At 45.8% G+C, this 24,847-nt stretch overlaps 1 protein-coding gene across 5 annotated transcripts in view; it reads left to right on the top strand.

The window, feature by feature from the left end:
- Nucleotides 1-24,847, top strand: part of THADA (THADA armadillo repeat containing) — a 1,252,206-nt gene that overhangs the window by 211,873 nt on the left and 1,015,486 nt on the right. For all 5 annotated transcript variants that reach the window (XM_063918333.1, XM_063918332.1, XM_063918334.1 and 2 more), the window contains exons 18-20: nucleotides 4,496-4,631; nucleotides 7,162-7,298; nucleotides 9,136-9,297. In XM_063918333.1, coding sequence (XP_063774403.1) covers nucleotides 4,496-4,631; nucleotides 7,162-7,298; nucleotides 9,136-9,297 — 435 coding nt within the window. The remainder of the gene's footprint in view (nucleotides 1-4,495; nucleotides 4,632-7,161; nucleotides 7,299-9,135; nucleotides 9,298-24,847) is intronic.

The raw sequence follows: 24,847 nt of genomic DNA, 5'->3' as shown, positions 1-24,847 counted from the left end.
TGGTCCACTCTTTCACTAAATTCTTACGGGCTGTGGTCCTCTGGATCCCTCTCCGTCAGCCCCTGGTAACGCATGCGTTTGCAGATGACTGCGCACGTGCATTGACTACTGGGCATCCGATCCAGGAAGCAGTGTGATAATATTATGGGGGTCATTCCGAGTTGATCGCTCGCTAGCAACTTTTTGCAGCGCTGCAATCAGTTAGTCGCCGCCTATGGGGGAGTGTATTTTAGCTTTGCAAGTGTGCGAACGCTTTTGCAGCCGACTGCACAAAAAAGTTTTTTGCAGTTTCTAAGTAGCTCTGGACTTACTCAGCTGCTGCGATCATTTCAGTCTTTTTGGTCCCGGAATTGAGGTCAGACACCCGCCCTGCAAATGCTTGGACATGCCTGCATTTTTCCAAACACTCCCAGAAAAAAAGTCAGTTGACACCCACAAATGCCTTCTTTCTGTCAAACACCTTGCGATCAGCTGTGCGAATGGATTCTTCTGCAAATCCATCGCCCAGCACCGATACTCTTTGTACCTGTACGACGCGCCTGCGCATTGTGGTGCATGCGCAGTTTTGCCGAGATTTAACCTGACCGCAGCGCTGCAAAACGTTGCTAGCGAGCGATCAACTCGGAATGACCCCCTATGTTATCACACTGCTTTCAGCTCTGCACCAGGACGAGCTGTTATCCTGGCAAGAGACATAGGGGTATATGCAATTGCGGTCGAATTCCCGAAATTGTTGAATTTCGGGTCATTTTCGCCCCCAAAAAAAATAAGCCTATGCAATTCAGTGCTTTCCGACCAAAAAACGGACTTTCAAAATTCGACTTTTTGAAATTCGAATTTTTGCAAATTCGACTTTTCTGCAATGATACAAGTGCTGCAATTCGACCAAAGCATATTCAATTCAAGTTTGGAAATTCGACAGCAGTGCTTTTAGACAGCAAATTCGTCATTTTCAATCCGCCACACTTTGGAGGGTGAAAACAATAAAAAAAAATTTAAACATGTTTTTTTTGGTGTTTTTTTTTTTTAGGAATAGCATATCTATTTATATTAGAAGGGATTTTTTTTTTTTTTGGAGGCACAAATATTATTTATATATTTTTTAAATATATATTTTTTTTTTATTGCTGGAACGGTTAAAATCCTAAAAAAAAATGGCGTGGGGTCCCCCCTCCAAAGCATAACCAGCCTCGGGCTCTTCGAGCTGGTCCTGGTTCTAAAAATGCGGGGGGAAAATTGACAGGGGATCCCCCGTATTTTTAAAACCAGCACCGGGCTCTGCGCCTGGTGCTGGTGCCAAAAATACGGGGGACAAAAAGAGTAGGGGTCCCCCGTATTTTTAACACCAGCATCGGGCTCCACTAGCTGGACAGATAATGCCACAGCCGGGGGTCACTTTTATGCCGTGCCCTGCGGCCGTGGCATTAAATATCAAACTAGTCACCCCTGGCCGGGGTACCCTGGGGGAGTGGGGACCCCTTCAATCAAGTGGTCCCCCCCCCCAGCCACCCAAGGGCCAGGGGTGAAGCCCGAGGCTGTCCCCCCCCCATCCAATGGGCTGCGGATGGGGGGGCTGATAGCCTTTTGTGATCATGAAAAGATATTGTTTTTTTCCAGCAGTACTACAAGTCCCAGCAAGCCTACCCCCCAACTGGTACTTGGAGAACCACAAGTACCAGCATGCGGGAGAAAAACGGGCCCGCTGGTACCTGTAGTACTACTGGAAAAAAAAATACCCAAATAAAAACAGGACACACACACCGTGACAGTAAAACTTTATTACACACTGCCGACACACACATACTTACCTATGTTCACACGCCGACATCGGTCCTCTTCTCCAAGTAGAATCCACGGATACCTGAAAAGAAAAGTTCAATATACTCACCTCAGCCATGGTCCAGAGATACATCCACGTACTTGGCAAAATAACAAATCGCAAATACCCGACCACCGGACTGAAAGGGGTCCCATGCTGACACATGAGACCCCTTTCCACGAATGAGACCTGTCAGTGACAGCTGTCACAGAAAGGTCTCTAATAAAGCCAATCAGGAAGCGCAACTTCGTTGCGCTCACCTGATTGGCTGTGCGCTGTCTGTGCTGTGACAGCGCATCGCAAAGCCGCTCCATTATATTCAATGGTGGGAACTTAGCGGCTAGCGGTGAGGTCACCCGCCGGTCAGCGGCTGACCGCGGGTAACCCCACCGCTAGCCGCTAAGTTCCCACCATTGAAACTAATGGAGCGGCTTTGCGATGCGCTGTCACAGCACAGACAGCGCACAGCCAATCAGGTGAGCGCCACGGAAGTAGCGCTTCCTGATTGGCTGAAGGGACTTCAGTGACAGGAGTCACGTGATGTCCCGGCATTCGGGAGAAAGGGGTCTGATGTGTCAGCATGGGACCCCTTTCAGTCCGCTATGGAGCGGGTGTTCGGTTTGTTTTTTTAACAAGTTCGTGGATTATCTCTGGGCGTGGATGTACCTCTGGACGCTGGAAGGTGAGTATAATTTTTTAACACGTACCCTCGGATCGTCGGAGACCGTGGCAGTCGGCGTGTCAACATAGGTAAGTATGTGTGTGTCGGTAGTGTGTAATAAAGTTTTACTATCACGGTGTGTGTGTCCTGTTTTTATTTGGGTATTTTTTTTCCAGTAGTACTACAGGTACCAGCGGGCCCGTTTTTCTCCCGCATGCTGGTACTTGTGGTTCTCCAAGTACCAGCTTGCGGGGGAGGCTTGCTGGGACTTGTAGTACTACTGGAAAAAACAATATCTTTTTATTATCACAAAAGGCTATCAGCCCCCCCATCCGCAGCCCATTGGATGGGGGAGGACAGCCTCGGGCTTCACCCCTGGCCCTTGGGTGGCTGGGGGGGGGGACCCCTTGATTGTAGGGGTCCCCACTCCCCCAGGGTACCCCGGCCAGGGGTGACTAGTTGGGTAGTTAATGCCACGGCCGCAGGGCACGGCATAAAAGTGACCCCCGGCTGTGGCATTATCTGTCCAGCTAGTGGAGCCCGATGCTGGTGTTAAAAATACGGGGGACCCCTACTCTTTTTGTCTCCTGTATTTTTGGCACCAGCACCAGGCGCAGAGCCCGGTGCTGGTTTTAAAAATACGGGGGATCCCTGCCCAATTTTTCCCCGCATTTTTAGAACCAGGACCAGCTCGAAGAGCCCGAGGCTGGTTATGCTTTGGAGGGGGGACCCCACGCCATTTTTTTTTCCGGGTTTTTCCCGTTTTTTCCCGTTTTTTAAAATCGCGGCAAAATCCGCCAAATCGGACGATTTTCGCCCGCGGTTCTGGCGAATCCGTTTTTCATTGAATATGGTGAATTCCGGCAGCCACCTTCCGGAATTCACCTGTCGAATTAAGTCGAATTAAAAAACGGCGAAAAATTGCCGCGATTCGCCGTGAATTGCATATACCCCATAGTAAATTTGCATGTAAATATTCATTTTCACGTTGCGAATGTATGTGAAACATTTATCACATCCACATTAGAAATACGTTTTTTGATAAATATGCCCCTATGTGTCCATAGTTTTTTTCAGAGTACAGTAACTTTAACTTAACCGAATAGACTTTCTAGTAATTACTATATATCTTTTATCCAAATGGAGCTCAAAAGCTGTTCTGGATTCCTGTTTAGGGTATGGGTTGTTGGGTCGACCCAACTTAGGTCAACACTCAGGTCGACTACTGAAGGTCGACATTGCCCTTAGGTCGACATGGCCGTTAGGTCGACAGGTCAAAAGGTCGACATGAGTTGTTTTTTTTTACTGTTTTTGGTATCGTTTTCTCCGTAAAGTGACGGGGAACCCAAATTAGTGCACCGTGTCCCCTCACTTTGCTCGCCATGCTTTGGCAGGTTACCGGTCCAGTCTTAGTCCACGTGGATCGTTAAGTATGAAAAAATAAAAAAAATTTAAAAACTCATGTTGACCTTTTGGCCTGTCGACCTTCAGTGGTCGATCTAATGAGTGTCGACCTAACGACCCTATCTCCCTATTTGTGCCAGCTTACGTAGTAGCTCACCTGTTTTCGAGCATTAGCAATCAGTGAACTTTCAGAACTGCTTATATAGGGAAAGTGCTCTTTAGACTGATCACTTCTTAAATGAGCATGCTGCCTGTGAATATCATTTTATTTTCTCATTTATACAGAAGCGAGCTAGCAAATGTAAACCTCCTGCTTGGAGAGCCGCAGAGGGATGGCTGGCTGCTTTAATGTTTAGGTTTTTGATGCAATTTTGGGTAATTTACCGTAATTATTACTTACCGTTTTTGATACTGGTAATCCTGCCAGCAGCTATAGACATCGTCACAACTATCAGACTTCCTTTTTCTTCTCGGTGTTACAGTGCATTGAAGATAGAACAGAAGGTATTGTTGATGCTTAAGCATACGTTATTGGTTCAATGTTCCTATGTATATGTGGCTGGCAGTGTACAGAATGTTATTATCTGACATAATGCGTATATGTCTTGTAGTTGTCCAGTTACTGATGGACAGCCTCCATTATGAGATTTTGCAAGCTGAGAATTCTTTACTGGAAGCTGCAGCCTCGTTCCCATTGTATGGCCGGGTACATTGTATCATTGGAGCATTACGTCACTTCTCAATGCGGTAAGTGAGACTCTACTTCAGTCATTGGCCCATGTTCCGTATTATTCATACCTGTTCAAGTGTTTCATATAAGTTCATTGGGAGATCGATAATATCAAAGCGCTAATAAAACCAGTACTTGACATTAATACATATATAAAGTTGTATTAATAAACTTAGAATTTCTTATCTGATTATAGAGGGAGTAAAAAAATTCCCTCCGCAGTGACTGTGTGATAAGCAAGAGATTGTGACAACATAATTGTTTTTAAACACTTTATTTACATGAAATGAAAGAGATCTTGTTGCATACAGTACTCATGGACGCAGATTTAGCAATTAGTGATATTCTTGTTATCACTCGTTATGAATGTTAAATGGTGCTCCAGCCAATCAGCTCCTGTCATTTTTCAAACACATGACAGTTAGGAGCTGGTTGGTTGGAGTTTGAGTCGTAACAAGTAATAATAAGAATATCACTCATTGTTAATTCTGCCCCTAATGATGGCCATACACTACAGTAGGTCGATATCTTGTACGAATACACTATCATTTGACCCATTGCATGCACATTATGCATGTTAATGGGTGCGAATACGATGCGATATGCGGTCCTGCGGGTCTCACGTTGCATCAGCTGATCATATGTGCTGCACATATGATCAGCTGATCTCTGCCCCTGGCAATTGCGGAGGTATGATAGATTGTACGGTGCTTTTGATGCCCGGCGGCTGGTGGGGAGGGAGATCATTAGTACGACTTTCATCTAATGCAAGTTGTACTATTGTATGGCCAGCATAAGTGTTCTACTAAATTTAAACATGTTAACTAAATAAAATTTTGGAATTTATTGGTTCTACATAGTAATAGATTCCTTTTTTTCGGACTGGAGCAGTCATGGTGCTAGCATTCCAGATGAAAAGAGTGAGCGGTGAGATATTTTTCTCTGATCAGCTGTTTCCACTGTACAGGATGACAGCCGGTAAATGTAAAACCTGTGGTGTGATGAAGGTTCTCAGGGGGATAGCAATTTAAAGCTAGAGAAGATACAATGGGATGGATGTAATGACTCCTGAGTTCGATGGCCATGTCAGATGCCGACCGAATGCTGACTTTTTTTTTAAAGGGGCAATTGCTTACAAGGCAAAACCATGCTTTGTAAGTGATTGCCCCTTTAAAAAATGTCCTAGTTCAGTCAGCATCCCACACGGCCGCGGAACTTGGGCTTCATTACATCCGGCCCAATAAATCTTATGATTTAAAAAGCGTGGTAGTTCAACATATTGATTTGTGAAACAGTGTTTTTTAAAACTTTCTTAAGAATTGCATTAAGGCATAAATCCCATTTTACATTCCCTAATTTCAGATGTTCCTGAAATTTATATGTATTTATTTGATATCTCCTCATTCATTCATCCATTTTGATTGAGGCAATTTCCCAATCTTCCGCTACCTTGTCTTGCATTACACACGCTGTAGTCATCCAGCTGCAGAAATGTAATTTACTCCAAAGCAGTACTTAGTAGTTCGGCTCAGTTATACATAAATGACTACAGAAATCTTTGCTCTACATGCCACAGAATGTCTTCCATCTTTAAATGTTGGACACCGCTGTCTAATAAAATAATTCAGTATCGCAGTTTTTCCTGGCCCTTGAAAAATGTAAAATATGAAACCTATGGGGTGTTATTCTCCTATTACTTCACACTGAAAACCAGGTAAATTCATGAACATGTTGACAAATTATGAAGTACATTCCAGTTTCCCAGCCACGGTCCTCAAGACACATTAACAGTCCTGGTTTTAAGTATACTTGAGCACAGGTGACTTGATTAGTACCTCAGTTATTTTGATTTTTCCATCTGTGCTCATGCGTGGATATCACTAAAACCTGCACTATTAGTGTGCTTTGAGGTCCAAGGTTGGGAATCACTGAGGTAGATTAATTAAAACCTGAAAACAGGAAAAGCAGAGGTGTTACACCTAGCAACCAATACATTTTTTATATTTTCTAGACTGTACTAAATAAAAAAAAAATTCAAACTTGGATTGTTGCTATGGGCAAGGGGATCCGGTCTGAAGATCGACACTGTCTAGGTCGACAATGTTTAGGTCGACCACTATAGGTCGACAGTCACTAGGTCGACAGGGTTGCTAGGTCGACAAGTCAAAAGGTCGACATGAGTTTTGTTTTGTTTTTTTGACATTTTTCATACTCAATGATCCACGTGGATTACGATTGGAATAGTAATCCGGAGCGAGGCACCTTGCCCGAAGCATGGCGAGCAAAGACGGTGCACTAATTGGGGTTCCCGGTCACTCTACGAAGAAAACTACACCAAAAAAAACACAAAAAAATCTCATGTCGACCTTTTTACCTGTCGACCTAGCACATGTCGACCTTCCAACCCTGTCGACCTAGTGACTGTCAACCAATAGTGGTCGACCTAAACATTGTCGATCTAATGATCCACACCCCGGGCAACATCTCCACTTTTCCTTTTTTGAATGTTTGATTACTGATGTGAATGTTTGTGATTCTTTTACCCAGTGATATCACAATGGTGGTGGAATGGAGACAGCTGGTATCACAGCTGATCACAATGTCTTACCGGCTCTCGGCCATAGTCTCTCCCGTGGTCCACAGTTCATCCCCGGAAGGACTCATGCCGATGGACACAGAGTCCGGTAATTGTCCTATGAATACTGTTATTCACTACTATTTTCTTTTGTTTTTTGGCCTATTCCATTATTAGTAATTGTTTTTGTTTTTTTAAGTGGTTTATGGATACAATGGCATTTCTGATAGGCAATGTTTTTACCTTCTATACATCACAGTACTTTGTTTCCATTGGGAGTTCTAGGTGTAGGAGAAGGGGTGGTCTTCAGTATGCTGGCGGTAGGGCTCCCGGCGACCAGCATACCGGCGCCGGGAGCCCGACAGCCGGCATACCGACACTTATTCTCCCTCGTGGGGGTCCCCGACCCCCCTAGAGGGAGAATAAAATAGTGTGGCGCGCGTAGCGAGCCCGCAAGGGGCTCATTTGCGCTCGCCACACTGTCGGTAAGCCGGCGGCCGGCCTCCCGGCGCCGGTATGCTGGTCGCCGGGAGGCCGGCCGCCGGCAGATCGTAGTGAACCCAGGAGAAGTATTGTGCTCCAGTGCAGTGTATGTATAACAAAGCTGTACGATATTAGCTTTACATATTGTTGCTGCAGTCCATGAAAAAGTTACTAGCCAACAAAACACTAATGATTGTTGTGGGGCTCATACATCTACAGGCTGATTCCCCATTCTACTGACACTGATCCGATCGGCGGCCATAAATGATCAGCTGTCCGTTGGGGAATCTGCAGTACCACATGTTTAAAAATCCCCGGCTCGCCAGTTACGATCACTTTTCAGTTGGAATCGGTGTATGGAGGATTTCAAGGATTTTCCCTGTTGGCACTCTTTTTTTTGTATATTTGTGTATTTATCTTTGGGGTGACCAAATATCACCCTACCCAACAGCAGCTTAGAGAACCAGCTCAGTTACTGCGCCTGATTTGTATCATTTCTTGATATAGTTTCGTTTGGCTATTGCCCTGATAAATGCCTAATGTACGGACCCCATTAGGGAGATACCCTAATTATTTACTAGCATACTGTACTCCGCATTTACCAGGTTGAGGTGTCTTTCGAGGCCCTATAGGGGAGCCTGTAGGAAAATCATTATGGGTGACCATTTCCTGTTACGCTAGCTTACTAGGAGATATTGGGTCTGATTCTGACACAGCGATGATAGTGGACACAGCGGAGTAATGGATTTTGTCTGTGCATGCATCTGAGTTGTGCCGTGCATACGTCCTGATGTATGTATGGAGGTGCAGTTCACATTTGGACGCATGGTAGTAGAAATGTGAGGGGCATTCCTGGACAGTGACTGGGAGGTGACGGGGGGGGCGACTAAAAAGGCACAGATATGTTGCGTCTTATGGGTGTGTAGCGGGCTTGTTGGGGAAAGTAGTTGCGTACAAAACTGCTAAGCTACTCGCATAGGAGGCCATAGTCGTATGAAGAAACTGCACCTGCCAGAGGACTGATCCAAGTTTTGATGGACTAAAGATGCACCAAGCAGTATATCTACATCTGTGGATGCTGATGGTCTAAAGACGCACCTAGCATTCAGTGTCCCTGTCAAACGCACAAACCAGGGAAGGACTCTGTTAACGCCATTAGCACAAATATAGTGACAAAAGGCACTTCTGACTCAAAATCAGCCCCATAGTATCAATTATTATTATTTATTTTCCCCCACAAATTATTATATTTACTTTCAATTCTGTTTCTCTGCTACAGTAATATGTCTGTGGCTGTTTTGAAATGTGTCCTTTGTGCTGACCTATGTAACTGCCACCCGAGTCTGTTTCCCTGCTTTGGGGTCCTGTTACCTAAAACAGTCAGGGCACAGAGAGAAACTCTGGGAGACAAAGCAGTTTATGGTTCACTGTTCCCCTCTGACTGTGCCCATTGTCTTCCCCAGAAGCTGCAGCTCAGTTGCACATGATAATGAGTGAGATCAAACCACGGGACACAAATGATTACTTCACACAGCCAAGAATATTACAGAGAGACTATGACCTACATTCCCAGGCCCTCCCAGAAGACTGTGTACCCTCCAATACCCTGTGTGCAGAAATGAAAGGTAATGACATGTAATTAAAGCAATTAAAAACCTTATTAGTCAGCTATGTTGATAAAGCTATTGAAAGCTCCAGTCTGACCAAGTCCATTAATGCACTGAAATATTAATTATTCTATATAATTTGTTTATTTCTGGGCTGTATTCTTTAGTAGCACGAGTTGTGACTATGTTAGAACACTGGTCCGCCAGTCACATGCGGCAGGTTTGGAGCCTGGGCTGGTAGTAAACAAACTGCAGGTTTGCCTCTTTCATGCCCCTTGTCAATTTACATTTTCCCAGTGGGTTGACTTTGCTTTGATCAACATCTACAGTCGTAAGGGGAACTGACAAGTTAAGGAATTCCATTTTTTGCCATTAAAGATTTACCAGCATGGGTTTGCTGGTCCGCTTTGAATCAGGCCACTGTTTAAAGCTATATGAAAATATATGTGGCGCCAATCAGTAGTGTCATGAGAATAATAAGAATTGACTGGATACACCTGCCCACATGGGAAAATGTCAATACAAAGTAAAATACTTTGGTCAATTTAAATAGTGTCCTCGTTTTGTGTTATTTTATTTATTTATTTTCATATTTGCTTTTGTCCCCTATATGTTTGACTACAGCTGCCAAAAGTGGTGTTACTGTTAATTGACGTCTATACAGGAAAAAAAATGCTGCTATTGTGTTTTCTAACTAGTATAGGCCTTGTGTTTCATATGTATTTTTCATAGCGACCTAGGCACTCCAGCCCATCCATATTGCTGCTGCAGAGGTATAGGGGTCTGTTCAATTCAAGTATGAATAATGTCAGTTTCCGACATTTTAAGGTCGAATCCAGATTCGACCTATTCAGTCAAACTGCCGTTTATCCGACAAGTCAGAAATTTTTACTTGTCGGAAAACACGTGGATTGGCGGATTAGCCGCGGATCCATGTGTGTTGTCGGATTAGCGGCCAAATCCGACAGGTTTTAGCCACGTTTCCGACAATGTCAATCCAACTTTAAAAAATGGCGGATTGGCATTGTCGGAAACGGCCAAAACCTGTCGGATTTGGCCGCAAATTGAATACTGAAATGTCGGATTCTTTCCATCGGAAAGGATCCGACATTAATTGAATAGATCCCATATCTGATAAATACGCACAGAAACAAGACTGGCAATAGAAGAAATTAGCAAATATATGAAGCTAATTGAAAAGGCTTTTTGAGTGGGGGAGGAGGTGGTGTGGAATAAGGCAGTTAATCTTCCTTTCTCTTACGTCCTAGAGGATGCTGGGGACTCCGTAAGGACCATGGGGGTATGAATGGGTGTGCACTGGCTCCTCCCTCTATGCCCCTCCTCCAGACCTCAGTTCGTTCCTGTGCCCAGAGGAGACTGGGTGCATTACAGGGAGCTCTCCTGAGTTTCTCTGTAAAAAGAATTTTGTTAGGTTTTTTATTTTCAGGGAGCACTGCTGGCAACAGGCTCCCTGCATCGTGGGACTGAGGAGAGAGAAGCAGACCTACTTAAGTGATAGGCTCTGCTTCTTAGGCTACTGGACACCATTAGCTCCAGAGGGAGTCGGAACGCAGGTCTCCCCTCGCCGTTCGTCCCAGTGCCGCGCCGCCGTCCTCCTCACACAGCCGGAAGAAAGAAGCCGGGTGAGTATAAGAAGAAAGAAGACTTCAAAGGTGGCAGAAGACTTCAGATCTTCTCTGAGGTAACGCTGCGCGCCATTGCTCCCACACACAACACACACTGCAGGCACGGATGGGTGCAGGGCGCAGGGGGGGCGCCCTGGGCAGCAATATTACAACTCTATGACTGGCTAGTACATATATAGGCTGCGGAGGCAATATATATTAAAATCCCCCGCCAGTATTACAAAACTGAGCGGGACCGAAGCCCGCCGCTGGGGGGCGGAGCTTGATCCCACAGCACTAACCAGCGCCATTTTCTCCACAGAGCACTGCAGAGAAGCTGGCTCCCCGGACTCTCCCCTGCTGAACACTGGGCAGAAAAGAGGGGGGGGGGCATTTGTAAGGCGCAGTGAGTGTATTATATACAGATAATTATACAGGTTGAGTATCCCTTATCCAAAATGCTTGGGACCAGAGGTATTTTGGATAACGGATTTTTCCGTATTTTGGAATAATTAGATACCATAATGAGATATCATGGTGATGGGACCTAAATCTAAGCACAGAATGCATTTATGTTTCATATACACCTTATATACACAGCCTGAAGGTCATTTTTGCCAATATTTTTTATAACTTTGTGCATTAAACAAAGTGTGTGTACATACACACAATTCATTTATGTTTCATATACACCTTGTATACACAGCCTGAAGGTCATTTAATACAATATTATTAATAACTTTGTGTATTAAACAAAGTTTGTGTAAACTGAGCCATCAAAAAACAAAGATTTCACTATCTCACTCTCACTCAAAAAAGTCCGTATTTCGGAATATTCCGTATTTCGGAATATATGGATATGGGATACTCAACCTGTATATAAAAGCGCTATTTATCTGGGTATTTTGTTTCCAGTGTGAGTTGGCGCTGGGTGTGTGCTGGCATACTCTGTCTCTCCAAAGGGCCTTATTGGGGAACTGTCTCCATATAAGTATATCCCTGTGTGTGTGGGGGTGTCGGTATGAGTGTGTCGGCATGTCTGAAGCGGAAGGCTCATCTAAGGAGGAGGTGGAGCAGATGATTGTGGTGTCTCCGTCGGCAACGCCGACACTTGATTGGTTGGACATGTGGAATGTTTTAAATGCAAATGTGACTTTATTACATAAAAGGATGGACAAAGCAGAGTCCAGGGAAAAAGCAGGGAGTAAGTCCATGGCTTTAGCTGTGTCACAGGGCCCTTCAGGGTCCCAAAAACGTCCTCTATCCCAAATAGCAGACACTGATACCGACACGGATTCTGACTCCAGTGTCGACTACGATGATGCAAGGTTACACCCAGGGGTGGCCAAAAGTATTCATTATATGATTATTGCTATAAAAGATGTTTTGCATATCACAGATGACCCCTCTGTCCCAGACACGAGGGTGCACATGTTTAAGGAAAAGAAACCTGAGGTAACTTTTCCCCCATCTCATGAGCTAAACGAGTTATTTGAAAAAGCTTGGGAAACTCCAGATAAAAAACTGCAGATTCCCAATAGGATTCTTATGGCGTATCCTTTTCCTGCACGGGACAGGGTACGGTGGGAATCCTCGCCCAGGGTGGACAAGGCTTTAACGCGCTTGTCAAAGAAGGTGGCGCTACCGTCTCCAGACACGGCAGCCCTCAAGGATCCTGCTGATCGCAGACAGGAAACTACCTTAAAATCTATTTATACACATACGGGTGCTTTACTCAGGCCGGCTATAGCATCGGCATAGGTATGTAGCGCAGTTGCAGCTTGGACAGATACCTTGTCAGCTGACATTGATACCCTAGATAGGGATACCATTTTATTGACCTTAGGTCACATTAAAGACGCAGTCTTATATATGAGAGACGCTCAGAGAGACGTTGGGCTGCTAGGTTCGAGAGCCAACGCCATGGCGATTTCGGCTAGTCGAGCCATGTGGACCCGCCAATGGACAGGTGATGCCGACTCAAAGAGGCATATGCAGGTTTTACCTTACAAGGGTGAGGTTTTATTTGGGGAAGGTCTCGCGGACCTGGTTTCCACAGCTACCGCGGGTAAATCTGCTTTTTTGCCTTTTGTTCCCCCACAGCAAAAGAAAACGCCACAATATCAGATGCAGTCCTTTCGGTCGCATAAGTCCAGAAGAGGTCGGGGTTCATCCTTCCTCGCCAGAGGTAAGGGTAGAGGGAAAAGAACGCCTGCTACGGCTAGTTCCCAGGAGCAGAAGTCCTCTCCGGCTTCCACTAAATCCACCGCATGACGCTGGGGCTCCACTGAGGGAGTCCGCACCGGTGGGGACACGTCTTCGACTCTTCAGCCAGGTCTGGGTTCTGTTGGGCACTGGAAATTGTGTCCCATGGCTACAAACTGGAATTCGAAGAGGTGCCTCCTCGCCGATTTTTCAAGTCGGCCTTGCCAGCTGCTCCCCCAGAGAGGGAAATAGTGTTAGCTGCAATTCAAAAGCTGTGTCAACAGCAAGTGATTGTTAGCAAGGTTCCCCTAGTCCAACAGGGGAAAGGGTATTATTCAACCCTGTTCGTGGTCCCGAAACCGGATGGCTCGGTCAGACCCATTTTAAATCTAAAATCCCTAAACCTGTACTTGAAAAAGTTCAAATTCAAGGATGGAATCGCTCTGGGCAGTGATCTCCAACCTGGAAGGGGGGGATTTTATGGTGTCACTAGACATACCTTCATGTCCCCATAAATCCTCCTCATCAGGAGTACCTGAGATTCGCTGTACAGCACTGTCATTACCAGTTTCAGATGTTGCCGTTTGGGATTTCCACGGCCTGAGGATTTTCACCAAGGTGATGGCTGAGATGATGGTGCTCCTGCGCAGGCAGGGAGTCACAATTAGAAAAACTTTTTTGGTATGGGGCACCTTTCCCTTTGCACTCAAAATCCAAGGAAGAGAGAAAGAGGTCAACTTAACTTAAAAGGATGAGTCCTCTATTTCTGTGTGTCATTCTTCACAGCAGGATACCTTGCATGTGTTATACGTAAAGAACATCCAAAGTACATACATGTAGAAAAGAAAGGAGAAAAACAATCTAGTGCAATATGTTCATCACAATGTATGGAGACTGTTTCTCACCAAAATAAAATGCAATAAATATATTTAAAAACAAATTGCATTTAATAACAGAAATTAAAAGTAGGAATGTTCCATTATTTCCACAAATGGATATTTGACATTCAATGCGTTTCAATCAGTTTACTGATCTTTTTCAAGATGCCTTGAAAAAGATCAGTAAACTGATTGAAACGCGTTGGCTAAAAGAAGGAAATAACAACGGAAGACTGACCAGACGTGGACAAAGACGGGGTGCCCATTACAGTAGCTGACTCTTCCCCGGGGACTTTGAACATCTACACAGCTTATTTAAGAGCACTTCTATTGTCCGATTTCTGGTAGGAAGCCACCTTCATAAAATCCTGGATTGTAAACATCATTGAATGTCAAATATCCATTTGTGGAAATAATGGAACATTCCTACTTTTAATTTCTGTTATTAAATGCAATTTGTTTTTAAATATATTTTTATTGAATTTTATTTTGGTGAGAAACAGTCTCCATACATTGTGATGAACATATTGCACTAGATTGTTTTTCTCCTTTCTTTTCTATATGTATGTACTTTGGATGTTCTTTACGTATAACACATGCAAGGTATCCTGCTGTGAAGATTGACACACAGAAATAGAGGACTCATCTTTTTAAGTTAAGTTGACCTCTTTCTCTCTTCCTTGGATTTTGAGCGCAAAGGGAAAGGTGCCCCATACCAAAAAAGTTTTTCTGAGTTCATTTGAGGGTGAGGGAACACCCTTTTTTTGGGACACCATTCCATTCTTTGCTGCTTAAGTGCGCAAATTGAGATAAGTGCAAAATTTGTTTTAGTACTTAGGGAGTCACAATTAGCCCATTCTTGGACGATCTCCTGATAAAAGCGAGATCGAGAGATCAATTGCTGAAAAGCGTGTCGCTCTCCCTGAGAGTGCTACAACATCACGGTTGGATTCTAAATCTGCCAAAGTCTCAATTGATTCCAACGACTCGTCTATCATTCCTAGGCATGATTCTGGACACGGAACAGAAGAGGGTTTTTCTCCCAATGGGAAAAGCCCAGGACCTCCAGAACATGGTCAGAGACCTGCTAAAACCAAAAAGAGTGTCTGTTCATCAATGCACTCGAGTTCTGGGAAAAATGGTGGCAGCCTACGAGGCCATCCCCTTCGGCAGGTTCCATGCGAGGACATTTCAGTGGGACCTTCTGAACAAGTGGTCCGGGTCCCATCTACAAATACATCAGAGGATAAGCCTGTCCCCCAGGGCCAGGGTGTCTCTCTTGTGGTGGCTGCAGAGTGCTCACCTTCTAGAGGGTCGCAGGTTCGGCATTCAAGACTGGGTTCTGATAACCACGGACGCGAGCCTCCGAGGATGGGGAGCAGTCACACAAGGAAGGAATTTTCAGGGACTATGGTCAAGCCAGGAGGCTTGTCTACACATCAACGTACTGGAATTGAGGGCCATATACAACGGCCTACGACAAGCGGAGAATCTTTTTCGCGACCTACCGGTTCTGATTCAATCAGACAACGTCACAGCCGTGGCTCATGTAAACCGCCAAGGCGGGACAAGGAGCAGAGTGGCAATGGCGGAAGCCACCAGGATTCCTCGCTGGGCGGAAAATCACGTAAGCGCTCTGTCAGCGGTCTTCATTCCGGGAGTGGACAACTGGGAAGCAGACTTCCTCAGCAGACACGATCTCCATCCAGGAGAGTGGGGACTTCATCAAGAAGTTTTTGCAAAGATAACAAGTCATTGGGTACTTCCTCAAGTAGACATGATGGCGTCACGCCTCAACAAGAAGCTTTAGAGGTATTGTGCCAGGTCAAGGGACCCTCAGGCAGTAGCGGTGGACGCCCTGGTGACACCATGGGTGTTTCAGTCGGTCTATGTGTTTCCTCCTCTTCCTCTCATCTCAAAAATATTGAGACTCATAAGACGAAAAAGAGTGCAGACAATACTCATTGTTCCAGATTGGCCTCGAAGGGCCTGGTATTCAGATCTTCAGGAAATGCTCACAGAAGATCCATGGCCTCTTCCTCTCAGGGAGGACCTGTTGCAGCAGGGGCCCTGCGTGTTCCAAGACTTACCGCGGTTACGTTTGACGGCATGGTGGTTGAACACCGAATCCTAGCTGGGAAAGGTATTCCGGAAGAAGTCATCCCTACGCTGATAAAGGCTAGGAAGGAGGTGACGGCGAAACATTATCACCGTATCTGGAGGAAGTATGTATCTTGGTGTGAAGCCAAGAATGCTCCTACGGAAGATTTCCATCAGACAGGAGTGGATATGGGCCTGAAATTAGGCTCCATTAAGGTACAGATTTCGGCCCTATCTATTTTCTTTCAGAAGGAATTGGCTTCTCTTCCAGAAGTCCAGACTTTTGTAAAGGGAGTGCTGCACATCCAGCCTCCTTTTGTGCCCCCAGTGGCACCATGGGACCTTAACATGGTGTTACGGTTCCTAAACTCTCACTGGTTTGAACCGCTTCAGACGGTTGAATTAAAATTTCTCACTTGGAAGGTGGTCATGTTGTTGGCCTTGGCATCTGCGAGGCAGGTGTCCGAATTGGCGGCCTTGTCTCACAAGAGCCCCTATCTGATTTTCCATATGGATAGAGCGGAGTTGAGGACTCGTCCTCAATTTTTGCCCAAGGTGGTTTCATCATTTCATATGAACCAGCCTATTGTGGTGCCTGTGGCTACGGGTGACTTGGAGGACTCCAAGTCCCTGGATGTAGTCAGGGCCTTAAAAATCTATGTAGCCAGGACGGCTCGGGTTAGGAAAACAGAGGCACTGTTTGTCCTATATGCAGCCAACAAACTTGGCGCTCCTGCTTCAAAGCAGACTATTGCTCGCTGGATCTGTAACACGATTCAGCAGGCGCATTCTACGGCTGGATTGCCGTTACCAAATTCGGTAAAGGCCCATTCCACTAGGAAGGTGGGCTCTTCTTGGGCGGCTGCCCGAGGCGTCTCGGCTTTACAGCTTTGCCGAGCAGCTACCTGGTCGGGTTCAAACACTTTTGCAAAGTTTTATAAGTTTGATACCCTGGCTGATGAGGACCTTGCGTTTGCTCAGTCGGTGCTGCAGAGTCGTCCGCACTCTCCCGCCCGGTCTGGAGCTTTGGTATAAACCCCATGGTCCTTACGGAGTCCCCAGCATCCTCTAGGACGTAAGAGAAAATAAGATTTTAAACCTACCGGTAAATATTTTTCTCCTAGTCCGTAGAGGATGCTGGGCGCCCGTCCCAGTGCGGACTATTTTCTGCAAGGCTTGTATATAGTTATTGCTTACATAAGGGTTATGTTACAGTTGAAATCAGTCTTTGCCTGATACTGTTTTGTTCATACTGTTAACTGGTTGCGTATATTCCAGGTTATACGGTGTGGATGGTGTGGGCTGGTGTGTATCTCGCCCTTGGATTAACAAAAATCCTTTCCTCGTAATGTCCGTCACCTCTGGGCACAGTTCTCGAACTGAGGTCTGTAGGAGGGGCATAGAGGGAGGAGCCAGTGCACACCCATTCTAAAGTTTCTTTATAGTGCCCATGTCTCCTGCGGAGCCCGTCTATACCCCCATGGTCCTTACGGTGTCCCCAGCATCCTCTACGGACTAGGAGAAAAAGATTTACCGGTAGGTTTAAAATCTTATTTTCACGCTTATAGTTGTAGGTGTTGTTCATCAGAGCACAGGTTTTTTTGTCCATACACATATGAATAGATAATCTACTGGGACGGCACAGAAAAGAGATGGGAGAACCAGTCTGAGCATGTACATAGAATTAGATATATTTATAGCAAAAAGTCAGACGTTTCGGTCCTAATTTGGACTATTCTCAAGGCACAGGGCCTAATTCTGTTTTGGAAGTAAAGCAAAAAAAAAAAAAAAAAAATAAGCAAGTTACTGAGCACCTGGGCAAAACCAAGTTGCTCTGCAGGTGGGGCAGATGTAACGTGCACAGAGTTAGATTTGGGTGGGTAATGTCCAAACTGAAATCTGAATTGCAGTGTAAAACTAAAGCTGTGTAACATTTGTGGGCTACATGAGTGGATCTCAAACTGTGCGCGGGACACTTACATGGGTGCCTCAGGTTGGTGAACCAGGACTAATTCCAACTGTTTTTTGGCAGTGTAATAGGCAAAACTAGTGCTTATGGCTGCCAGTCATAAACTATGTGGACAAACAGAAGCAAATCTTATCCCTCACCATATAATTTAACATTAGGATGACATATAAAAATATAAAACTAATTTACTTAATTTCATATTTTTTTCAACATTTTTCAATAAGAATCTTTTGTCCCTGGGGTGCTGTGAAAATAATTCTGATACTCTAGGGTGCCGTGATTCAAAAAAAATTGGGACCCACTGGGCTACATGCAAACGCAGCCAGTATTTACCCTGCACAGAAATATATTATATTATGTATTTGCTCCACTTGCATTGTAACATGGTTTGTTCCAGATGCAAAGTTACTTGCTGGTTTTGTTTTACTTCCAATTCAGAATCAGGCCCATAGTGTGTACAACAACCTATGTCTCCTAAATAGTACACACAATATAATACCTGTGCTGCCCGTTTGTAGTGTATTTTGGAAGGATATCAGGGGACCACCAAAACCCAGATTTTAGGGAAAATATAAATGGTATATAGTGTCCCTGGCTCCCTTTGTATGTATAAATATGGTATCGTCTTAATGCCAAAAATTTTGGTCCACCAAACTATGTTTAATTAACGGTGTTCTGTTAAGAATATAAATATATATAACAGCACAAAGGTAATTTCTCTAACGTCCTAGGGGATGCAGGGGACTCCGTAAGGACCATGGGGAATAGACGGGCTCCGCAGGAGACTGAGCACTTTAAGAAAGAATTTGGATTTTGGTGTGCTCTGGCTCCTCCCTCTATGCCCCTCCTCCAGACCTCAGTTTGAATCTGTGCCCGGACGAGCTGGGTGCACCTTAGTGAGCTCTCCTGAGCTTGCTATAAGAAAGTATTTTGTTAGGTTTTTTATTTTCAGGGAGCTCTGCTGGCAACAGACTCTCTGCTACGTGGGACTGAGGGGAGAGAAGCAGCCCTACTCACTGAAGATAGGTCCTGCTTCTTAGGCTACTGGACACCATTAGCTCCAGAGGGATCATACACAGGATCGCACCCTTGGTCGTCCGATCCCGGAGCCGCGCCGCCGCCCCCCTCGCAGAGCCAGAAGACAGAAGCCGGTGACAGAAGCAAGAAGACTTCGAAATCGGCGGCAGAAGACTCCAGTCTTCATATGAGGTAGCGCACAGCACTGCAGCTGTGCGCCATTGCTCCCACACTAAACCCACATACTCCGGTCACTGTAGGGTGCAGGGCGCAGGGGGGGGTGCCCTGGGCAGCAATTAGAGACCTCTTGGCAAAAGTGGGCATATATACAGTTGGGCACTGTATATATGCATGGGCCCCCACCATATTTTTACACAGAAACGCGGGACAGAAGCCCGCCGCTGAGGGGGCGGGGCTTTTACCTCAGCACTCACCAGCGCCATGTTTTTTCTCCACAGCACCGCTGAGAGGAAGCTCCCCAGTCTCTTCCCTGCAGTTACACGGTAGAAGAGGGTAAAAAGAGAGGGGGGGGGGCACATAATTAGGCGCAAAAATCAATATAATCAGCAGCTACTGGGTTAACATTAAGTTACTGTGTTATTCCTGGGTTAATAGCGCTGGGGTGTGTGCTGGCATACTCTCTCTCTGTCTCTCCAAAGGGCCTTATGGGGGAATTGTCTTCAGATGAGCATTCCCTGAGTGTGTGGTGTGTCGGTACGTGTGTGTCGACATGTCTGAGGTAAAAGGCTCCCCTAAGGAGGAGATGGAGCAAATATGTGTGAGAGGGTGTCTCCGTCGACAACGCCGACACCTGTTTGGATATGTGTATTAAGTGATAAGGTGAATTTATTGCACAAAAGATTAGAGAACAGACAGGAAATCTACCCATGTCTGTCCCTATGTCGCAGAGACCTTCAGAGTCTCTCAATGCTCATTATCCAAAATAATAGACACTGATATCGACATGGAGTTTGACTCCAGTGTCGACTACGATAATGCAAAGTTACAGCCAAAATGGCAGAAAAGTTTTTAATATATGATTATTGTAATAAAAGATGATTTGCATATCACTGATGACTCATCTGTCCCTGACACAAGGGTACACATGTTTAAGGGGAAGAAAGCTGAGGTAAATTTCCCTCCTCTCATGATGAAAAAGGTATCCTTTCCCCACTAGGGCCAGGATATGATGGGAATCTTCCCCTAGGGTGTCACGTTTGCTCAAAAGGTAGCCCTGACGTAACGGCTATTCTCAGGGATCCTGCAGATAGCGTGCACATTCTGGTACACTACTCAGACCGGCGATTGTGTCGGCATGGTTTTATAACGCTGTGGCAGCGTGGACAGCAGAGATTGAGACCCTAGTATGTATGTATGTATGTATATATATATATATATATATATATATATATATATATATATGAATATGTATATATATATATATATATATATATATATATATAGAGATATATAGAGATATATATATATATATATATTAAAGATGCTGTCTTAAGAGATATATATAATAAAACATGCCCAAAGAGACATGAGTATACTGGGTCCTAGAGTCAAAGCTATGTCGATTTCTGCTTGACGTGTCCTGTAGAATATGCAAGGGACAGATGATGCCGACTTAAGAGGCATATGGAAGGCTGAGTATTGTGTGGAGAGGGGTTCTCGGACCTGGTCTCCACAGCTATAGCTGGTAATTCTGATATTTTGCCTTATATTCTTGCACAGCCTAGGAAAGCACGTCATTATCAAATGCAGCCTTTCGAACAAAGAAACAAGAAAGTCCGAGGTGCGTCCTTTCTTGCCAGAGGCGGGGGCAGAGGAAAGAAGCTGCACAACACAGCTAGTTCCCAGGAACAGAAGTCCTCCCCGGTCTCTACAAAAATCCACTGCATGTCGCTGGGGCTCCACAGGCGGAGCTAGGCCCGGTGGGGGCACGCCTTTGTAAGTTCAGCCACAAGTGGGTTCACTCCCTGTTAGATCCCTGAGCAATAGATATTGTGTCTCAGGGATACAAGCTGGACTTTGAGAAGATGCCTCCTCACAGACGGCCCTGCCGGCTTCCCCCCACGAGAGGGAAACAGTGTTAACTGCAATTCACAAATTGTATCTTCAACAGGTGGTGGTCAAGGTTCCCCTCCTTCAACAAGAAGGGGGTTATTATTCGACCATGTTGTAGTCCCGAAACCAGACGGTTCGGTCAGACCCATATTGAATTTAAAATCCCTGAACATATACCTGAAAAGGTTCAAGTTCAAGATGGAATCGCTAAGAGCGGTCATTGCAAGCCTGAAAGGGGGAGATCTTATGGTGACTCGGGACATAAAGGATGCATACCTTCATGTCCCCATTTATCCACCTCATCAGGCGTACCTCAGAATTGCAGTACAGGATTGTCATTACCAATTTCAGACGTTGCCGTTTGGTCTCTCCACGGCCCCGAGAATATACACCAAGGTAATGGCGGAAATGATGGTGCTCCTGCGGAAGCAAGGTGTCACTATTATCACGTACTTGGACGATCTCCTCATAAAAGCGAGGTCAAAAGAGCAGTTGCTGAACAGCGTATCACTTTCTCTGGAAGTGTAACGGCAACACGGCTGGATCCTATATATTCCAAAGTCGCAGTTGGTTCCTACAGCTCATCTGCCTCTCCTAGGCATGATCCTAGACACAGACCAGAAAAGGGTTTATCTCCCAATAGAGAGAGCTCAGGAGCTCGTGACACTGGTCAGGAATCTATTAAAACCAAAACAGGTGTCAGTGCATCACTGCACTCAAGTCCTGGGAAGAATGGTGGCATCATACGAGGCCATTCCCTTCGGCAGGTTCCATGCGAGGACCTTTCAATGGGACTTACTGGACAAGTGGTCCGGATCACATCTTCAAATGCATCGGTTAATCACCCTATCCCCCAGGGCCAGGGTGTCTCTCCTGTGGGGGCTGCAGAGTGCTCACCTTCTCAAAGGTCGCAGATTCGGCATTCAGGACTGGGTCCTGGTGACCACGGATGCAAGCCTCCGAGGGTGGGGGGCAGTCACACAGGGAAGAAATTTCCAAGGGCTTGGTCAAGTCAGGAGACTTGCCTTCACATCAACATCCTGGAACTAAGGGCCATATACAACGCCCTACGTCAAGCGGAGTCCCTGCTTTGCGACCAACCGGTTCTGATTCAGTCAGACAGTATCACCGCAGTAGCTCATGTAAACCGCCAAGGCGGCACAAGGAGCAGGGTGGCGATGGTAGAAGCCACCAGAATTCTTCGCTGGGCAGAGAATCACGTAAGCGCACTGTCAGCAGTATTCATTCCGGGAGTGGACAACTGGGAAGCAGACTTCCTCAGCAGGCACGACCTCCACCCGGTAGAGTGGGGACTTCATCAAGAAGTCTTCATGCAGATTGCAAGTCGGTGGGAACTGCCACAGGTGGACATGATGGCATCCCGCCTCAACAGAAAGCTGCAGAGATATTGCGCCAGGTCAAGAGACCCTCAGGCGATAGCTGTGGATGCACTGGTGACACCGTGGGTGTTCCCGTCGGTCTATGTATTTCCTCCTCTTCCTCTCATACCCAAGGTGCTGAGAATCATAAGGAAAAGAGGAGTTAGAACAATACTCTTTGTTCCGGATTGGCCAAGAAGGACTTGGTATCCGGATCTGCAAGAAATGCTCACAGAGGACCCGTGGCCTCTGCCTCTAGGACAGGACTTGTGCAACAGGGGCCCTGTCTGTTCCAAGACTTACCGCGGCTGCGTTTGACGGCATGGCGGTTGAACACCGTATCCTAGCAGAAAAAGGCATTCCGGATGAGGTCATTCCTACGCTGATAGAGGCTAGGAAGGATGTGACGGCTCAACATTATCACCGTATATGGCAAAAATATGTGGCTTGGTGTGAGGCCAGGAATGCCCTTACGGAGGAATTCCAGCTGGGCCGTTTCCTTCACTTCCTACAGTCGGGAGTGACTTTGGGCTTTAAATTGGGTTCCATTAAGGTTCAGATTTCGGCTCTGTCTATTTTCTTTCAAAAGAACTGGCTTCTCTGCCTGAAGTCCAGACGTTCGTAAAGGGAGTGCTGCATATTCAGCCCCCTTTTGTGCCTCCAGTGGCACCTTGGGATCTTAACGTGGTGTTGAGTTTCCTGAATTCACACTGGTATGAGCCACTTCAAACCGCGGAGTTAAAATATCTCACGTGGAAGGTGGTCATGCTACTAGCCTTGGCTTCGGCTAGGCGTGTGTCAGAATTGGTGGCTTTGTCACATAAAAGCCCCTATTTGGTTTTCCATGCGGATAGAGCAGAATTGCGGACCCATCCACAATTTCTGCGAAAGGGTTTTCATCCTTTCATATAAACCAACCTATTGTGGTGCCTGTGGCTACTACTGACTTGGAGGATTCCGAGTTACTTGATGTAGTCAGGGCTTTGAAGGTTATGTAGCCAGAACGGCTAGGGTCAGGGAAACAGAATCTTTTTTTATCCTGTATGCTTCCAACAAGCTTGGGGCGCCTGCTTCAAAGCAAACTATTACTCGCTGGATCTGTAACACGATTCAGCAGGCTCATTCTGCGGCTGGATTGACGCTGCCTAATTCAGTTAAGGCCCATTCCACAAGGAAGGTGGGCTGTTCTTGGGCGGCTGCCCGAGGGGTCTCGGCATTACAGCTTTGCCGAGCGGCTACTTGGTCAGGTTCAAACACCTTTGCAAAGTTCTACAAGTTTGATACCCTGGCTGAGGAGGACCTTGTGTTTGCTCATTCGGTGCTGCAGAGTCAACCGCACTCTCCCGCCCGTTTGGGAGCTTTGGTATAATCCCCATGGTCCTTACGGAGTCCCCAGCATCCACTAGGACGTTAGAGAAAATAAGATTTTACTTACCGGTAAATCTATTTCTCGTAGTCCGTAGTGGATGCTGGGCGCCCGTCCCAAGTGCGGACTTCTTCTGCTATACTTGTATATAGATATTGCTTAAATAAGGGTTATGTTATAGTTGCATCAGGGTTGATCTGATGCTCTGTTGTTGTTCATACTGTTAACTGGGTATGTTTATCACAAGTTATACGGTGTGATTGGTGTGACTGGTATGAGTCTTGCCCTGGATTCCAAAATCCTTTCCTTGTACTGTCAGCTCTTCCGGGCACAGTTACTCTAACTGAGGTCTGGAGGAGGGGCATAGAGGGAGGAGCCAGAGCACACCAGAATCCAAATTCTTTCTTAAAGTGCCCAGTCTCCTGCGGAGCCCGTCTATTCCCCATGGTCCTTACGGAGTCCCCAGCATCCACTACGGACTACGAGAAATAGATTTACCGGTGAGTAAAATCTTATTTTTCTTACACATGTGTGCAGCATTAAAAGTGTACAGATGCAGAGATTTCGAATAACAAAAAGGTCTAAGTTTGCCCCCACTGTACATCCACCGACCTGAAGCTCGCAACAGCTTGCAGTCGCCCCAACCCAGAAGTACTGTATCTCTTCTCCCACTAGGATACACAGCAGCCGGCGCCCGGCAGGAAACAGCCCTAAGGAAGGATTGAGAAGAACATGTAGAATATGTTTTTTTGCGGTTTCAAAAACGCTGTTGTAGAAATACATGTTTGGCTTTAACACTATACTATATTTATTTATACATTGGGCGTCAAGGACACTATAAACAGAAAACAGGGAGAGAGAAGAAAGGGGGGATGGAGCGAGATAAGTAAAGAAGGGGCAAAAAGAATAAGGGGAAGTGAACATAGAGAGATAGGCGTAAGAGGGTAAGGCGGACA

This window comes from Pseudophryne corroboree, chromosome 4, assembly GCF_028390025.1.
Source record: "Pseudophryne corroboree isolate aPseCor3 chromosome 4, aPseCor3.hap2, whole genome shotgun sequence".
Classification (NCBI taxonomy): Eukaryota; Metazoa; Chordata; class Amphibia; order Anura; family Myobatrachidae; genus Pseudophryne; species Pseudophryne corroboree.
Note: the sequence above shows the minus strand (reverse complement) of the source record. Positions and strands in the feature narration are given on the sequence as shown.